Source organism: Gopherus evgoodei, chromosome 9, assembly GCF_007399415.2.
Source record: "Gopherus evgoodei ecotype Sinaloan lineage chromosome 9, rGopEvg1_v1.p, whole genome shotgun sequence".
NCBI lineage: Eukaryota > Metazoa > Chordata > Testudines > Testudinidae > Gopherus > Gopherus evgoodei.
Window position 1 is genome coordinate 33686089 of NC_044330.1, and position 16420 is coordinate 33702508.

The 16420-nt window shown below is 40.8% G+C and overlaps 1 protein-coding gene across 2 annotated transcripts in view; it reads right to left on the bottom strand.

Annotated features, from left to right (window-relative positions):
* Positions 1 to 13329, bottom strand: part of GRK7 (G protein-coupled receptor kinase 7) — a 29352-nt gene extending 16023 nt beyond the window's left edge. For both annotated transcript variants that reach the window (XM_030576147.1, XM_030576148.1), the window contains exons 1-2: positions 12436 to 13329; positions 11546 to 11983 (exon numbers count right to left, since the gene is read on the bottom strand). In XM_030576147.1, coding sequence (XP_030432007.1) covers positions 11546 to 11983; positions 12436 to 13038 — 1041 coding nt within the window. In that variant the 5' untranslated portion in view covers positions 13039 to 13329. The remainder of the gene's footprint in view (positions 1 to 11545; positions 11984 to 12435) is intronic.
* Positions 13330 to 16420: the final 3091 nt, after the last annotated feature.

Consider the following 16420-nt stretch of genomic DNA (forward strand, 5'->3'; position numbering starts at 1 on the left):
GCTTTATACCATCTAGCAGGATCCATTTTTAAAAAAAATAGCAAAATCCCACTAGTGAAAAAGAGTAAACTCAATGTATCAGAGAGCTATGATGAAATCAGTGCTGGCTTTGAAAATATTAAATAGTGGTAATATATAAAATAATCACTTTGTTGCTAATTCTGAACAAATGCTGAGCTGTCACTTTAAAAGCACAAAGGAAGAGTAACTTCTGCAGAATCTTAACCAACAGGATTGGTGTGGGCTCACGAACAAAGATCAGCAGTATCAGAACTAGCTACGTTATTTTTCATTTCAGAATTGTGACTCCCTACCCACCAGTTCTAAGCTGTCTTGAAATGAAACCGCAAGTTTCAGGAACATCTAAATAGCTTTTCTTTTGTTTTCCTAAGAAACCTAATCTTACAAAAAACAAACATACAGGAGGGCAAAGGGACATTTTGAATATGATTTTAAGCAAAACATGTTTTTCCTATTCAAATATTATGATGTCCTTCAAATATATAAAACACAGCACAGGAAAACTGTTAAGAAACCTATATACACATCTTAAGGGGCTTTGCTTTTATGATTACTATAATGTCAATAGAATCCCTTGAAGTGTTTGCATAACTTTATTGCTCACAGTTATCAGTGTAGCATTTAACCTCTCTCTCTCTGGCTTGCATGTGTTGTTGCCTGCAGACTGAATGGTCCCTGCTTGTCTGGACCTGATTCTTTCTTCGCAGAACCATCCCTCCACATGAGCTTGGGCCTTGTCCCATTACCCATTTAGCAAGGAGGGTTGGCTCTGCAATTAGCCCCAACCATCCTGGTCCCCTTTCTTCATTTCCTTTCTCTCTTGTTGCTGTGAGGTAGGGGTCTTTTCTGACTGAAGGCACAAGTACAGAGTATTATCTTGCAAAATTTTCTTTACACATCTTAAGATTTGTCTGTTTCTTTGGTCACTGTTGGTGCTATTAGGGAAGAAATGCTTCTTAACAGCATAAAGACCTTGGCCTACAAATCCGCAGAAGGCTATTCCCCAAGTCAGGACAGGTAACGGTGGGTACTTAAATTGACCAGGGCTCGTCCTGAGCCAAGGACAGGTCAGGGTCGAGGCCTTACACCCCAAGCCCAGGATGGGAAAGGATGAGGTGCCTAAACTAACCAGGTTATGCCTTGAGCCCATTGTAGGGTAAAGGTGGGGTGTCCTAGATTGTGCACACAGTGTTACCTGCACTAAAAGCTACATTAATGTTAACTTGTAAAATACCTGACTTGCCACAACAACCACACTCAGTATGGCCCAAGCCCGCTCCCACTGAAATCAATGGCAAAATTCCACTGACTTCAATGGAACATGATTTGGCCCCCTAAGATTGGCCATACTGCATATCTTAAGGCACTGACGTTAACACCACAAGCAAAATCCTGCTCACCTTTCTTACACCAATGAATTCAGCATTATTACACATATAAATAAGACCAGCAAGACTGGGCTCCATATGCAACAATATAAGAAGTACATACGTGCAACATAGCGGAGTTATGACTGCTGTGGAAACCCTTGCCCAGCTCATCCAGTCCAGTTATGTAAAGATTGCTTTGTGAAGATGCTCCCATAGTGTTCCATCAAGAAGATGGAGTTTGCCTCATATGCAAAAGTCTATGCTAGAGTTAATTATAAACAGTTCGGGTTTTTTAATTATTTATTCAATAAGTTTTAACAAGCTTATAAATCTTTGCCATATATAAATATCAGAAACAAAACAATCATTACAACAGTTAGATATTGTTTAAAGAGACATTATACAGGAATATAGTCAGAGATCTTTCAATTTAACAAGGTGTTACTGTATTATTGAGTGAGCATCATTATGTTGTTTCCAATGAAGCATGTTTTTAATGATGACTCTTCTTGTTCACATGTAGAGCAAAATTGTGTTTAACACTGTCTTTGTTAAAATATTAACCTATTATCTAACACAATGCATTTTTCCAGTACAGAAAAAGCCTAGAGATTTGCAGGAGTGCAGCTACACTGGTAGCTAGCGAGTGATAGCTGTAACTGGACCAAATTCACTGTGTAGAAAAGGACTAATATTTAGAGGTGTCTTCATTAAGGTCTTGACTGCTTTATAATTATGAAGGGCTATAGGTGCCAGGGGCTCCCTTGACCCCCCAGGCATTACTATCCATCGTTCACTCTCTTTCCTCCCACATTTCATAGCATATGAGGGTTCTAGGAGCCAAACACACAGGAAAGGGAGCATAAGAATGGTCATACTGGGTCAGACAAATGGTCCATCTAGTCTAGTATGCTGTCTTCCAACAGTGGCCATATTCCATAGTTCCCGCAGTCTCCCCCGCCCCTTAGAATTCTGGGTTGACAGCCCAGTGGCTGATGGGGCAAAAATCATTGTCGCGGGTGGTTCTGGGTAAATGTCGTCAGTCATTCCTTCCTCCGGGAAAACAACGGCAGACAATCATTTCGCGCCCTTTTCCCCTGGATTGCCCTGGCAGATGCCATAGCACGGCAACCATGGAGCCCGTTCAGCTTTTTTTTTTTACAGTCACCGTATGTGTACTGGATGCCGCGGACAGAGGCGATACTCCAGCGCTACACAGCAGCATTAATTTGTTTTTGCATGATAGCAGAGATGGTTACCAGTTGTTCTGTACCGTCTGCTGCCAGTGTAATTTAGCAATGAGATGACGGTTATCTGTCCTTCTGTGCTGTCTGCTGCTATCATGGGTGCCCCTGGCTGAGATCGGCCAGGAGTGCAAAAGCAAAACTGGGAATGACTCCCTGAGTCAATCCCTCCTTTATGGTTTCTAAAAATAGAGTCAGTCCTGCCTAGAATTTGGGGCAAGTGTATTAGAGAACCGGTGTATCAGAGAGCACAGCTGCTCCGTGTCAGATCCCACAGAAATGATGGGCTACATGCCATTCACGAGGGGTGCCCCTGCAACAACCCCACCCATTGCTTCCCTCCTCCCCCAACCTTCCTGGGCTACCATGGCAGTGTCCCCCCATTAGTGTCATGAAGTTATAAAGAATGCAGGAATAAGAAACAGTGACTTGTTAGTGAAATAAAATGAGGGGGAGGCAGCCTCCCGGTGCTATGACAGTCCAGGCAGGACATTAAGCGGTGCGGGGAAGAGGAGCCCAGCATCCTGCTGCTGTGATAGTCCAGGCGGGACAGAATCTTTTCTTTACACAGGAAAGGAAGGGGGCTGATGGAGCTCAGCCCCCAGGGGCTATGATGAAGACAGTTACCAGCCGTTCTGTATCATCTACTGGGAATGACCAGGAATCATTCCTATTTTTACCCAGGCGCCCCTGAGGCCAGCCAGGGGTATTCAGCAGTTATCAAGCATGTACTGTCTGCTACCAGGGAGGGGAGAGGAGCGGATACTACTCTTCACTGCTGCAGCATTGCATCTACCAGCAGCATTCAGTAGACATAGGGTGACATTGAAAGAAGTCAAGAAACGATTTCTTTCCCTTTTCTTTCACGTGGGGGGGGGAGGGGGTACATTGACGAGCTCTTCCCTGAACCACGCCGGACAATGTGTTTGAACTTACAGGCATTGGGAGCTCAGCCAAGAATGCAAATACTTTTCGGAGACTGCTGTGGACTGTGGGATAGCTGGAGTCCTCAGTACCCCCTCCCTCCCTCCCTCCATGAGCATCCATTTGAGTCTCTGGCTTCCCGTTACGCTTGTGACACAGCACTGTGTAGCCTGTAGATTCTTTTTTCAAATGCTTTGGCATTTCGTCTTCTGTAACGGAGCTCTGATAGAACAGATTTGTTTCCCCATACAGCGATCAGATCCAGTATCTCCTGTATGGTCCATGCTGGAGCTCTTTTTGGATATGGGACTGCATTGCCACCCATGCTGATCAGAGCTCCACGCTGGGCAAACAGGAAATGAAAATCAAAATTTTGCGGGGCTTTTCCTGTTTACCTGGCCACTGCATCCGAGTTCAGATTGCTGTCCAGAGCAGTCACAGTGGTGCACTGTGGGATACTGCCCGGAGGCCAATACCGTCGATTTGCGGCCACACTAACCCTAATCCGATATGGTAATACCGATTTTAGCGCTACTCCTCTCGTCGGGGAGGACTACAGAAACCAATTTAAAGAGCCCTTTATATCAATATAAAGGGCCTCATACTGTGGATGGGTACAGCGTTAAATCGGTTTAACGCTGCTAAAATCGGTTTAAACATGTAGTGTAGACCAAGCCACAGAAAAAACAGAGCATTTCCTTCATAGGACTAAAGTTATCTAAACTATCTAACCGTTAAAACTAATATTAGCTATTTTAATTATTTACAACTATCTTTAAGTAGAGGCAAGAAAATATGAATGACAAGCTAGCAAGGAGAGCCAGAGGAAATGGAGGAAACTAAGGACATGTGGGTAATGTAACTCCTTATATATCCTGGCATGAAGGATTACTTAATTCACTGATCATACAAAAATGACCAAATCAGATTCAACAAACCTTTCCACACATACAAGCAAAATCACCTTTGAGCTGGAAAAAGTACATGAGCAATTATAGGGTAATTTCACTGAAGAGTTGCAAATGTCTAAAACAGGGACTTAAGATGGAAGTGTTTCCTTAAGTAGAATACCACTACTTTCATGCGAATAACCTAACACAGTGGTTCCCAAACTTGTTCCACTGCTTGTGCAGGGAAAGTCCCTGGTGGGCGGGGCCAGTTTGTTTACCTGCTGTGTCTCGGCCTGTGCTGTTTCCAGCAGCTCCCACTGGCCTGGAGCAGCGAACCGTGACCACTGGGAGCCACGATTGGCCGAACCTGCAGACATGGCAGGTAAACAAACCAGCCCAGCCTGCCAAGGGCTTTCCCTGCACAAGTGGCAGAACAAGTTTGAAACCACTGACTTAACATGTTTTATAAAAGAGGTATTTGAGCTACTCCTGTTGATGTGTGGGTGGGAGTCTATTTATATATGAGATGCTATGAAGTTTTTATTGCCTTGAGTTTGGGATGAATATATTATTCACGACTCATGAAACTGTGAGGGAGTTATGCAGAACTTCCAAATAGTTCTGGCAATAAAAAATTGATAGGTCCCATGTCTTCTGAAATGGGTTGCAAAGTTAAGTTTAGGGGAGTCTTTTATCACCACATATATAGTATACACTGTAGTAACTAAGGCTCCAAAATTATGAGTTATTACTATTTAAGAATTCCCCAGACATTAAGGATATTTTACAAAAGAAAGAAGAGTTCTAAGAAAAGAAAACTCAAGGTCTAATGGCTAGATTTCAATATTCTGAGGAAACTCAGAAATACTGCAGCCTTTCATAGGAGCATATTATTGGTGCAGCTAGAAATACTTTCCCTTTTCCCAGTGATTGAGTGAATGAATTAAAAAAAATTATATCAAACATTAGATATTATAGATGCCAGATACAGTAGTGAAAAATAGGGAACTTGTTGGAATTTAATATTATGATGGGGGGGTAGCTCAGTGGTTTAAGCATTGGCCTGCTAAATCTAGGGTTGTGAGTTCAATTCTTGAGGGGGCCACTTAGCAATCTGGGGTAAAATCAGTACTTGGTCCTGCTAGTGAAGGCCAGGGGACTAAACTCAATGACCCTTCAGGGTCCCTTCTAATTCTATGAGATAGGTATCTCTCTATATATATACACAAAGGGAGGTTGATTATGAATGATACAGCTTTAGGCAAAATATTGTAAACTTTAAGGACAGGGCTTATTTTATGCGCAATCCTGTTAGGGAAAAAAAGGGGTTGTGTTCATACTGATTTCTTTTCATTTACTGACAAAGTGAAGAAATAAGGCTTTCAGGGACATTGTAAATAAGAGGGCAGCATTATCTCTTGTAAATGTAAACACACTTGTTTGTTTTAGCAATTGGCTGAACAAGAAGTAGGACTCAGTGGACTTGTAGGCTTTGAAGTTTTACATAGGTTTGGTTTTGAATGCAGCTATGTAACAAAAAAAATCTACATTTGTAAGTTGCACTTTCACAACAAAGTGCTTGTATGAGGTGAACTGAAAAATACTATTTCTTTTATCATTTTGACAATGCAAATATTTGTAATAAAATATACACTTTGATTTCAATTACAATACAGAATACAATATATATGAAAATGTAGAAAAACATCCAAAATATTTAATAAATTTCAATTGGTATTCTATTGTTTAACTGTGCGATTAAAACTGTGATTAATCGTGATTAATTTTTTTGAGTTAAATGCGATTGATAGCCCTAATTATAACCTATAATTTAAAATGACTTTCCTCAAATTTTTCTTAAATAAACCAGTATGTTTTAATCCAGGGACAAACAGATTTTTCTGGCCACTATCAAATGCAATGTGACGACTAAAATAAAGCCCCTATGCATGTTTTATTTTCATAGTAAAATACAGTTTATGGATCAAAGTAGACCATCACAAATATACACTCATCTATAACATGCAAAAATGGAAAGTTTTAGACAACCTCAACTACTGGAGTTGCTGCCAGTCACCTATAATAAAAACTATATAGGTAAATATAAGCTACTTTTCCACACAACAATCTCTTTAAACATAGATATTAGAGAGACTGAAAGCAAAACAAGCATATATTATATACTATAAATTGTCCCTCTCTACTCTCAGTTGCTTTAACAACAACTCCTGACCATTGGGAACTGGGGCTTTGCATGTTTTTGCTACTGTGATAGATAAAACATGACTAGACCTAACATTGCTCTATAGCACAATTTAATAACATTATCTTATTGGGAGGGGGAACCCAAAACAAAAAACCACATCCATAACAGTCAGGAAAACAATGCTAACAACAAAAAAGAATGTTAAGTGCCTGGTCTTCAGAATAACAGATAGTCAGCAACATTCCCATTTAAAAATAAAATCTGTCTTAACCATCACTGAAATAATACCTTCATGACACATATTTAACATTCTAACCAAACTAATTATTATCGACCACCTGACCAGGGCAGTGATAGTGATGATGAAATGCTAAGGGAGAGGCTATCAAAATTAAGGACTCAGTAATAGTGGGGGATTTCAATTATGCCCATATTGACTGGGAACATGTCACCTCAGGATGAAATGTAGAGATAAAATTTCTTGATACTTTAAATGACTGCTTCTTGGAGCAGCTGGTACAGGAACCCACAAGGGGAGAGGCAACTCTCCATTTAGTCCTGAGTGGAGTGCAGGAGCTGGTCCAAGATGTAACTATAACAGGACCGCTTGGAAATAGTGATCATAATATAACAACATTAAACATCCCTGTGGTGGGAAGAACACCTCAACAGCATTTAATTTCAGAAAGGGGAATTATGCAAAAATGAGGGTGTTAGTTAAACAGAAATTAAAAGGTACAGTGACTAGAGTAAAATCCCGGCAAGCTGCATGGACACTTTTCAAAGATACCATAATAGAGGTCCAACTTAAATGTATACTCCAAATTAAAAAACACAGTAAAAGAATTACAAAAGAGCCATGGTGGCTTAACAACCATGTAAAAGAAGCAATGGGAGATAAAAAAGCATCTTTTAAAAAGTGGAAGTCAAATCCTAGTGAGGTAAATAAAAAGGAACATAAACACTGCCTAATTAAGTGTAAAAATGTAATAAGAAAAGCCAAGGAGGAGTTTAAAGAAAGGTTAAAGAAAAACTCAAAAGGTAATAACAAAATGTTTTTTAAGTACATCAGAAGTAGGAAGCCTGCCAAACAACCAGTGGGGCCCCTGGACGATTGAGATACAAAAGGAGTGCTTAAAGATGATAAAGTCACTGCAGAGAAACTATATAGATTCTTTGCTTCAGTCTTCACGGCTGAGGATGTTAGGGAGATTCTCAAACCTGAGCCAGCTTTTGTAGGTGACAAATCTGAGGAATTGTCACAGACTGAGGTGTCACTAGAGGAGATTTTGGAATTAAATGATAAACTTAACAGTAACAAGTCACTGGGACCAGATGGCATTCACCCAAGAGTTCTGAAAGAACTCAAATGTGAAGTTGCAGAACTATTAACTATGGTTTGTAACCTGTCCTTTAAATCAGCTTCTGTACCCAATGACTGGAGATAGCTAACGTAACGCCAATATTTAAAAAGGGCTCTAGAGATGATCCCAGCAATTACAGACCAGTAAGTCTAACGCCAGTACCGGGCAAATTAGTTGAAACAATAGTAAAGAATAAAATCATCAGACACATAGAAGAACATAAATTGTTGGGCAAAAGTCAACATGGTTTCTATAAAGGGAAATTGAGTCTTCCTAATCTATTACAGTTCTTTGAAGGGGTCAACAAACATGTGGACAAGGGGGATCCAGTGGACATAGTGTACTTAGATTTCCAGAAAGCCTTTGAGAAGGTCCCTCACAAAGGCTTTTATGTAAATTAAGTTGTCATGGGATAAGAGGGAAGGTCCTTTCATGGATTGAGAACTGGTTAAAAGACAGGAAACAAAGGGTAGGAATAAATGGTAAATTCTCAGAATGGAAAGGGGTAACAAGTGGTGTCCCCCAAGGGTCAGTCCTAGGACTTACTCATAAATGATATGGAGAAAGGGGTAAGAAGTGAGGTGACAAAGTTTGCAGATGATACTAAACTGTTCAAGATAGTTAAGACCAAAGCAGACTGTGAAGAACTTCAAAAAGATCTCACAAAACTAAGTGACTGGGCAACAAAATGGCAAATGAAATTTAATGTGGATAAATGTAAAGTAATGCACATTAGAAAGAAATAACCACAACTGTACATTCAATATGATGGGGGCTAATTTAGCTACAACGGATAAGAAAAAAGATCTTGAAGTCATCGTGGATAGTTTTCTGAAGATGTCCACGCAGTGTGCAGTGGCAGTCAAAAAAGCAAACAGGATGTTAGGAATCATTAAAAAGGGGATAGAAAATAAGACCGAGAGTATCTTATTGCCCTTATATAAATCCATAGTACGCCCACATCTTGAATACTGCGTACCGATGTGGTCTTCTCATCTCAAAAAAGATATACCGGCATTAGAAAAAGTTCAGAGAAGGGCAACTAAAATGATTAGGGGTTTGGAATGGGTCCCATATAGGAGAGATTAAAGAGGCTAGGACTTTTCAGCTTGGAAAAGAGGAAACTAAGGGGGGGATATGATAGAGGTATATAAAATCATGAGTGATGCAGAGAAAATAAACAAGGAAAAGTTATTTACTTGTTCCCATAATATAAGAACTAGGGACCACCAAATGAAATTAATGGGCAGCAGGTTTAAAACAAATAAAAGGAAGTTCTTCACACAGCAGACAGTCAACTTGTGGAACTCCTTGCCTGAGGAGGTTGTGAAGGCTAGGACTATAACAGTGTTTAAAAGAGAACTGGATAAATTCATGGAGGTTAAGTCCGTTAATGGATATTAGCCAGGATGGGTAAGGAAGGGTGTCCTTAGCCTGTGTTTGTCAGAGGGTGGAGATGGATGGCAGGAGAGAGATCACTTGATCATTGCCTGTTGGGTTCATTCCCTTTGGGGCAACTGGCATTGGCCACTTTGGTCTGACCCAGTACGGCCATTCTTATGTTCTTATGTTAATTAGTTTGATTTCCTCTATCTACCAAACAGATTTGTATTTTTTCCTTGGGCTGAAAACTCAACAATGGACAATTAAAAATATTAATTACAGGAAAAAGGAAGTCAGTCTTCAAAATAAAAAATTCATCTCATCTGTACACAGCAAAACATTAAAAATGTGTTTATTTCAAGATTAGGGGGAGGAAGAATGATAAAGGGCCATTTCCCCTTGACTGAGACTATGCGTATCAACATTCAACTCACTGGGAGTTTGATGTGGAAATTTTAAATCCCCCAAGTACCATGTAAGTACAATGCAAACAGTTATAGGCTCCAGACATAGCATCTCTAGAAATAACTTCATAACTGCCCTTTTGTCAAATATATAAAATATATGGAACATTCATTCACTCATTATATATGTCTATGTGTTCTGGCCAGCAGGAGACAAATGTGCTACATTATATAGTACACCTTTCTTGTGAACCACCATGACATTATCACTTTAAACCTGGATCAATCTGTAATCACCATAGGTCAGTGGTTCCCAAACTTTAAAAATATGTGAATCCCTTTCACTAAAATGTCAAGTCTTGAGAACCCCCTCCTAAAAATGAATATTTCCAGGGATTTTCTCCTTTTCCTGAGTATAAATTATAAAAGCAGTGATCTTGGAAATATTAAACTGGTTTTTATGACATGCTTATTCCATACTATTTATTATTAATTATTATTTATCATTACAATATTTTTATTACATTATGAAAATGGCACCACTCTTCCAAGATCTCACCTTCATAGCTCGTATCACTTTGAACAAGCCTGTTACAAGACAAGGCTCCTATGTTTCATCGAGGAGTATCAGATGTGAAACAACATGAAAGTATTTAAGAAACCAACTCAAAGAGTTCCTCTTACACAAGCATTCAGGACTTGAGGAGTCCAGGCAAACAATGCACGTTACAACAAAGCTTAAACTTGTTCTTCATAATAATTTTAAAAACAATACTAGCTGCCTATTTAATTTTAAAAACAGCAAAAAATATCCACCTCCCTTTCCATTACTTATAAGGACTCTTGAAGTTTAAATCTCCTCAGTGTGATAGATATGCTTGCTTTGATCTGCTTAGCTCTTGGAAGTCCAGGCACTCCGGGCTGCTGGCCCCATGCTGCCCAGGGACCCTAGGGACAGCTCTGTCCGCCATTAGGGAATTTTTCCCTGAGAACCCCTTGTAACATTTCACGAACCCCCAGGGGTTCATGAACCCCAGTTTGGGAACCACTGCCACAGATAGTGCTTAATGTGCTGCACATTCTAATTGAAGCAGAAAAAAATAGCCAACCATTACCCTTCTCTTACAGACATAAACACTTTCATTTAAACTCTCACTTAGCTTTCACAGATCTTTAGACTGCAAACTCTATGGGCCAGGAACTTGTGTGTTTGACACAGTTCACTTATTGTGCAGCACCATGCATACTTAGCGCAATGAACCATCAATAATACTATTAAATAAACAAACAAACAAAAATCCCCAAACAGACAAGAAATGGGATAAATGCCATTCCTCTGAAATAATGGTTGGTGATTGGGGGAGGAATCACACCTTTGATTGTCTCTGATTATACTTATGATTCACTCCTGGTTAGACCCTTGATGAGGCAAAGTAGCCCCTGAAAAGCATACTGCCTCTCAAATAGCTAATTTGAGTTAAGTGCATATCCCAATTAAAAAAAAACAACACATCAGTTTGGTTCTTTTATTTCTGTTAGGAGACAAGTTGTGTTAACTGCACATAGCACCAAAGAGTTAATTAACCAAATCCTCTTACCACCTGTCACTTAGAATGAAAAGACCACATAAGATCTTTAGTGAAGAACAAATCCTGAGGAATTAAAGCTTGTTCTCATAATACATTAGAAATAGAATGGCTTCCCCTCCTCCCTTCCCTGCACCATGAACACACACTCACCCTCTGGGTGATGGTTTTCCCCTCTTTGACTTGCACTGCCAAGCCCAAATCAGACAATCTGCAGTTGCCATTATCATCCAGGAGAACATTTTCTGGCTTCATGTCCCTGTACAGGATTCTGATGGAGTGGAGATGCAGAATCCCACAGGTGATCTGAGCTGAATAGAAGATGATCCTGTTCATTTCCAAGCCCCTCTCTCCCACATTGTAGATATGGTATTTAAGATCCCCTCCATTCATGAGGCTCATAACAAGACACAGATGGCTCTTGCTCTCATAGGCATATGCCAGGGTGACTATGAAAGGACAGTTAACTTTCTCTAGGATCTGCTTCTCCAGCAGAGCCATCTTCTCCCCACCTTTCTTCTTCAGCCTCTTCTTATCCAGTTTCTTGCAGGCATACATCTTGCCAGTATTTTTCACCTGAATGGCACAAACCTAGAGGATCAGGATGGAAAGAGAAAGGAAGGGGCTTTACAAATACAGACGGGAGGTGAATTAACAGGAGAGGTGGATGGGGTTTAAGAAAGCAAGATATATCTTGCCATCCTTTCAGAGGGCACTGCTAGTGATCAGCCTGACAGAACACTGGATGGGGATATAGTGGGAGTAGTGAGATGATCTATTCTGCTTGTGGGGAGTGGGGGCTGTCTTATCCTAGTCCAAAGCTCTTGAGGATCCTATGGAGTTTTCAGAAGTTCCCTTTACTGACCAGCATGTGGATGCTTTGGGGCAATAAAGTGGAGAAGGGGTTACATCACACTGGTTTGCCCAAGAAGGAAGTTAGTTTTTCAAGGTTTTTGATGTCTGCCTAGTCTATTGTAGGCTCTTCTCTGCATTGCCCATACCCACCCATTAGATCAGGGAAGGGATTGATGGTAGCTGCCTACCTCTCCAAAGCCACCTTTGCCCAGCACCCGAAACTCGTAGAAGTACTTCTCATTTACTGGCTGCCTCTCAAAGACTTTCCACTGCAGGAACTTGTCATAGAAGGGGGTTCTCTGGAAGTCCTGGAAGGGTTTCTCCTGGAGGAAAGCCTTGGTCTCCTCCTTGGCCAGCTGCAAGATACTCTCATAGTCCTTCTCAGTGGCAGCCTGGCACTTGCTGGCCAGGTCTGAGCTCATGAACGCTAGGTAGCCCTTGGAGCCAGACTTCAGGAAGTTGGTGACCAAGCTCTGCATGATGCTACTCTTGGCATTGTCCTCTGCCAGCTCCCAGTTGGACACCTCATCCAGGAAGTCCCTGGCCACCAGGTATTCAGGCACGGTCTCTAAGAACTCCTTAAAGAACCTTTTGCCAATGGGCTGCTGCTCGCAGATACTCTCATACTCAGCCGGGAGGGCCTGCCTGACCTCTGTGCACTGCTCAGGCTTGGGCAGCGAGAGGCTCTTGCGCCTCCTCTGCATCTCTCTGGTGTCCCCTTCTGTGCTCTTCCTGGCCTGCAGGTATGCTGTGTTGGCAATCAGGTTGTCCAAACCCCCCATGTCACACATCTTGGTGAGCTCTTGGGGTGGCAAAGCCTGGCTGGGGCAAAGTCACTCACTGGTCCTGGGGCTGTTTTGCACCTCTCCCGGCCTGCGTGTGTTTGTGTGGGCTTCAGAGAGACACTGAGGAGACTAGCTGCTTTAGCATTAAATACCTCTCAAGGATTTTCATTAAGTACCTTTCGGTGTATGTACCATTTGTGGAAAGTGACTGGTAAGAGGTTTCTCTCTAAGGAGCTTTGGGGTTGCTATCTATAGCCAGTGGGATGACATCCCAGGAAAACCTTCCCACTGCTGTCACTGAATAGGTACAGATTGGCTGGTGACCCTCAGCACAGACCCTTTCCTGCCCCTTATATGTGCCAGGATTCCCACCCCACCCACTGTCCATGGCCACTGGAGTGTGCCAGAATTCCACACCCACCCACTGTCTACTGGCTCCTTACCCTCTGCAAGTGTGCCTTGGACAGACAGATACACACACATACTCCATGGCACTTTGCCCTTTGGGGTGGGGTCAAAATCCCACACAAATCCACTGTTCATGGCACCCTGACCCTGGGGGTTACACAAAATCTCCTTGACTTCTTCCCATTGCACCCTGAGCTTTGGGGTACTGGAAATTACATTAAAACATACATAAAATAAAATAAAAGCTGTTACAAGATGTAAAAGCCACTCAAAAGTCAAAGCCATCTCTGAAACATAAGTCACAAGAGAGCAACAGCAGAAAAAACACAGGGGGTGTTTGGAGTTGTTTAATAATCACTCAGTTCTGATCGTTGAGCACCATCACATCCTTCAACACACACAACAAAATGCTTGTAAGCTGCACATATACATTGCACAAAGTTCATTGCTGTCAGATGCTGCTCCCTCTAAAAGAACAGAAATTGGATTAGATGAAGAACAGGCTAAGAACCGCTGCTATTCTAAAAATAATGATCCGCGTGTACAACCAGAACACCACAGAATCCTGGTCTCCCTTACATATAGCGAAGTGGAAACAATCTGAACTTGTTTAAGAGACAAGTGATTCTCCATTACACTCCTAAAAATATCCCCCTTGCCCCAACCCCCGAAACAAACAAACCAACCTCTATCCTACACTGCAAACTACTTTCCAAACTTTATGAATCCTGAAAATGTCACTTAGGACAAGAGAACATCTACTTACTTTAGCTCTTGGTAATTCAAGGGACTGGAAATATACTATGAATTTAGCTGATTGGGAATATCACTTGTGAAAAAATATTCTGTTGCCCACTGACTATTTATAACAACGGAATATAAAAAATGTTATTGCCTGTACATTCTTTGATCTTTTTGATCACTATTCTATTAGCTATTATGCATTGTTATTTAAGGTAAAGATTAAAGTATTAAAAACTAAGTTTCTAGCAACAGTGAAACTATTCCTCTTCAACAAAAGAAAGATGTCGGTAGTTGCCTTCACTGTTCTATACATACTACTTATCTGAAAACAGCAATTTTAATTAAAATGGACAGAAATTGACAATAGAAGAAATTTTTGTAACTATCATCTCTAAAGGCATTGTAGTTTCTTATTGTGAATTGGTTTGCCATTCTCAGATATTTTATATATTATGTTCTTTAATGGTACAACATGATTTTAAGAACAGTAAGCGCACATTAATCGTACCAGCACTTTGCTGAAAGGCAATACAGAGCAAATTGCTTCCTGTATCTTACATCTCGTAAAGGAAACTGGTTAAATGTTCACTTGCTATTTATAAATCAACTGTATAGATAAAGTTCATTCTCATTTGCTACCAATGTAATTTATAAAGTAGTTGAACGATGAAAAATAGTCCAGGAAGAGTTCAAACATCCTCCTAAGCCAAAAGAAGCTTTCATCTGAAAATCTTGTTTTTACTGATATTGTTAAAAACAAGTTTAAACCTTGAAATTACAGGTGTTTGTCTGATATTTTCTTCAGAAATAAGGACTGTTTGGAAGAATGTTTCAGAATGGTTAATGGGATGTGACGCCACTTACGGATTTCTCTCAGAATCTTGTCAAAAGCAAGTTTGATTTTCCTGAAATTTGAAGGAAAATCAGAGGTTTCTAAGAAGTTTTATATCCTGTGTTTCCCCTCTTCCTTTAATTGCTCAGCAAAGCAACAAAAAACACCCAACAATATAAAACCCCACAAGCAGTACATTATAATTCCTCCATCATAGTCCAGTGGCCCATAGTTATCGTCATGTGCCCACCCCATAAAAGTGCTTAATGTGGAAACTCACTCCAGCCTTCTAATACTGTACAAGTACAAACTTACTGACTATATAACTCTAGAAGATAAAGTGACTGGAAAATACTCCATCTAGAATATTAAGCATAAAAATCATCCATCTCCCATATGGCAGGAGCTAGACAACAATAATTACATATAAAGGCATACATTTGGGTTTGTATACAGTATCTTTCCTGTCTTTAATTTAAAAACAGAACCAATAAATCCCCTATTTTTCCTAACAAGTTTGACTGTGTGTAAAGTACATCCACTATTTTAAGTCAAGATATGGAAGTCCTGTCTCCAGTGACAACTTAAAAGCTGCTTTAATGATTATGGAAACGGCTTAAGTCATAGAAAGTACATAAAAAGCAGAAATATAAGATCAATTAGCCACCTTAAGGATTTCCTCTATTAAATGAACATCCAAAAGAGGCATCTTTGCTGCATCAAGGATTTCTCACTACAAATAAGAAGGCATTGATACCTGTCTGGAAGAGGATCTATTTGACCCTAATAGCAATAATGAATGTAGACATATGCAGATGATGTTTCAAAAAAGACAGGAACAAATGTGAATGTAGTGGTTATTGTAGGAAAGCAGATTGACTTCCTTAATCCTGCAAACAATGGACAACAAAAAGACACGGTTCAAAATGAAAGATGGATAAAATGAAGAAGGAAATTAGCATGTGTCTATTAAGACCAAAAAGTATATCTCCTAATAAAAATACCCAGTGGTGAGCTGGAACCAGTTCACACTGGTTTGCAAGAACTGGTTGTTAAATTTAGAAGCCTGTGTAGAATCAGTTGCTAAAGGGGTGGCCTGGCTTCCCCGGGGGCAATTTAAAGTGTCTGGGGCCCCAGCAAGGGCTGGAGCCCCAGGTCCTTTAAATTGCCACCAGAGCCCCACTGCTGGAGCTCTGGGGTAGGGCTGCAGGGCTCTGGGGGCTATTTAAAAAGTCCGGGGCTCCCACTGCTTTTACCGCCCTGGCCCTTTAAATAGCTGCCAGAGCCCTGCTGCTACTCCAGGGCTCCGGTGGCTATTTAAAGGATCTGGGTGGTAGAAGCAGGGGAGCCCTGGCCCTTTAAATAGCCTCCAGAGTCCTGGGATAGCGAGGGGCTCCAGGGGCT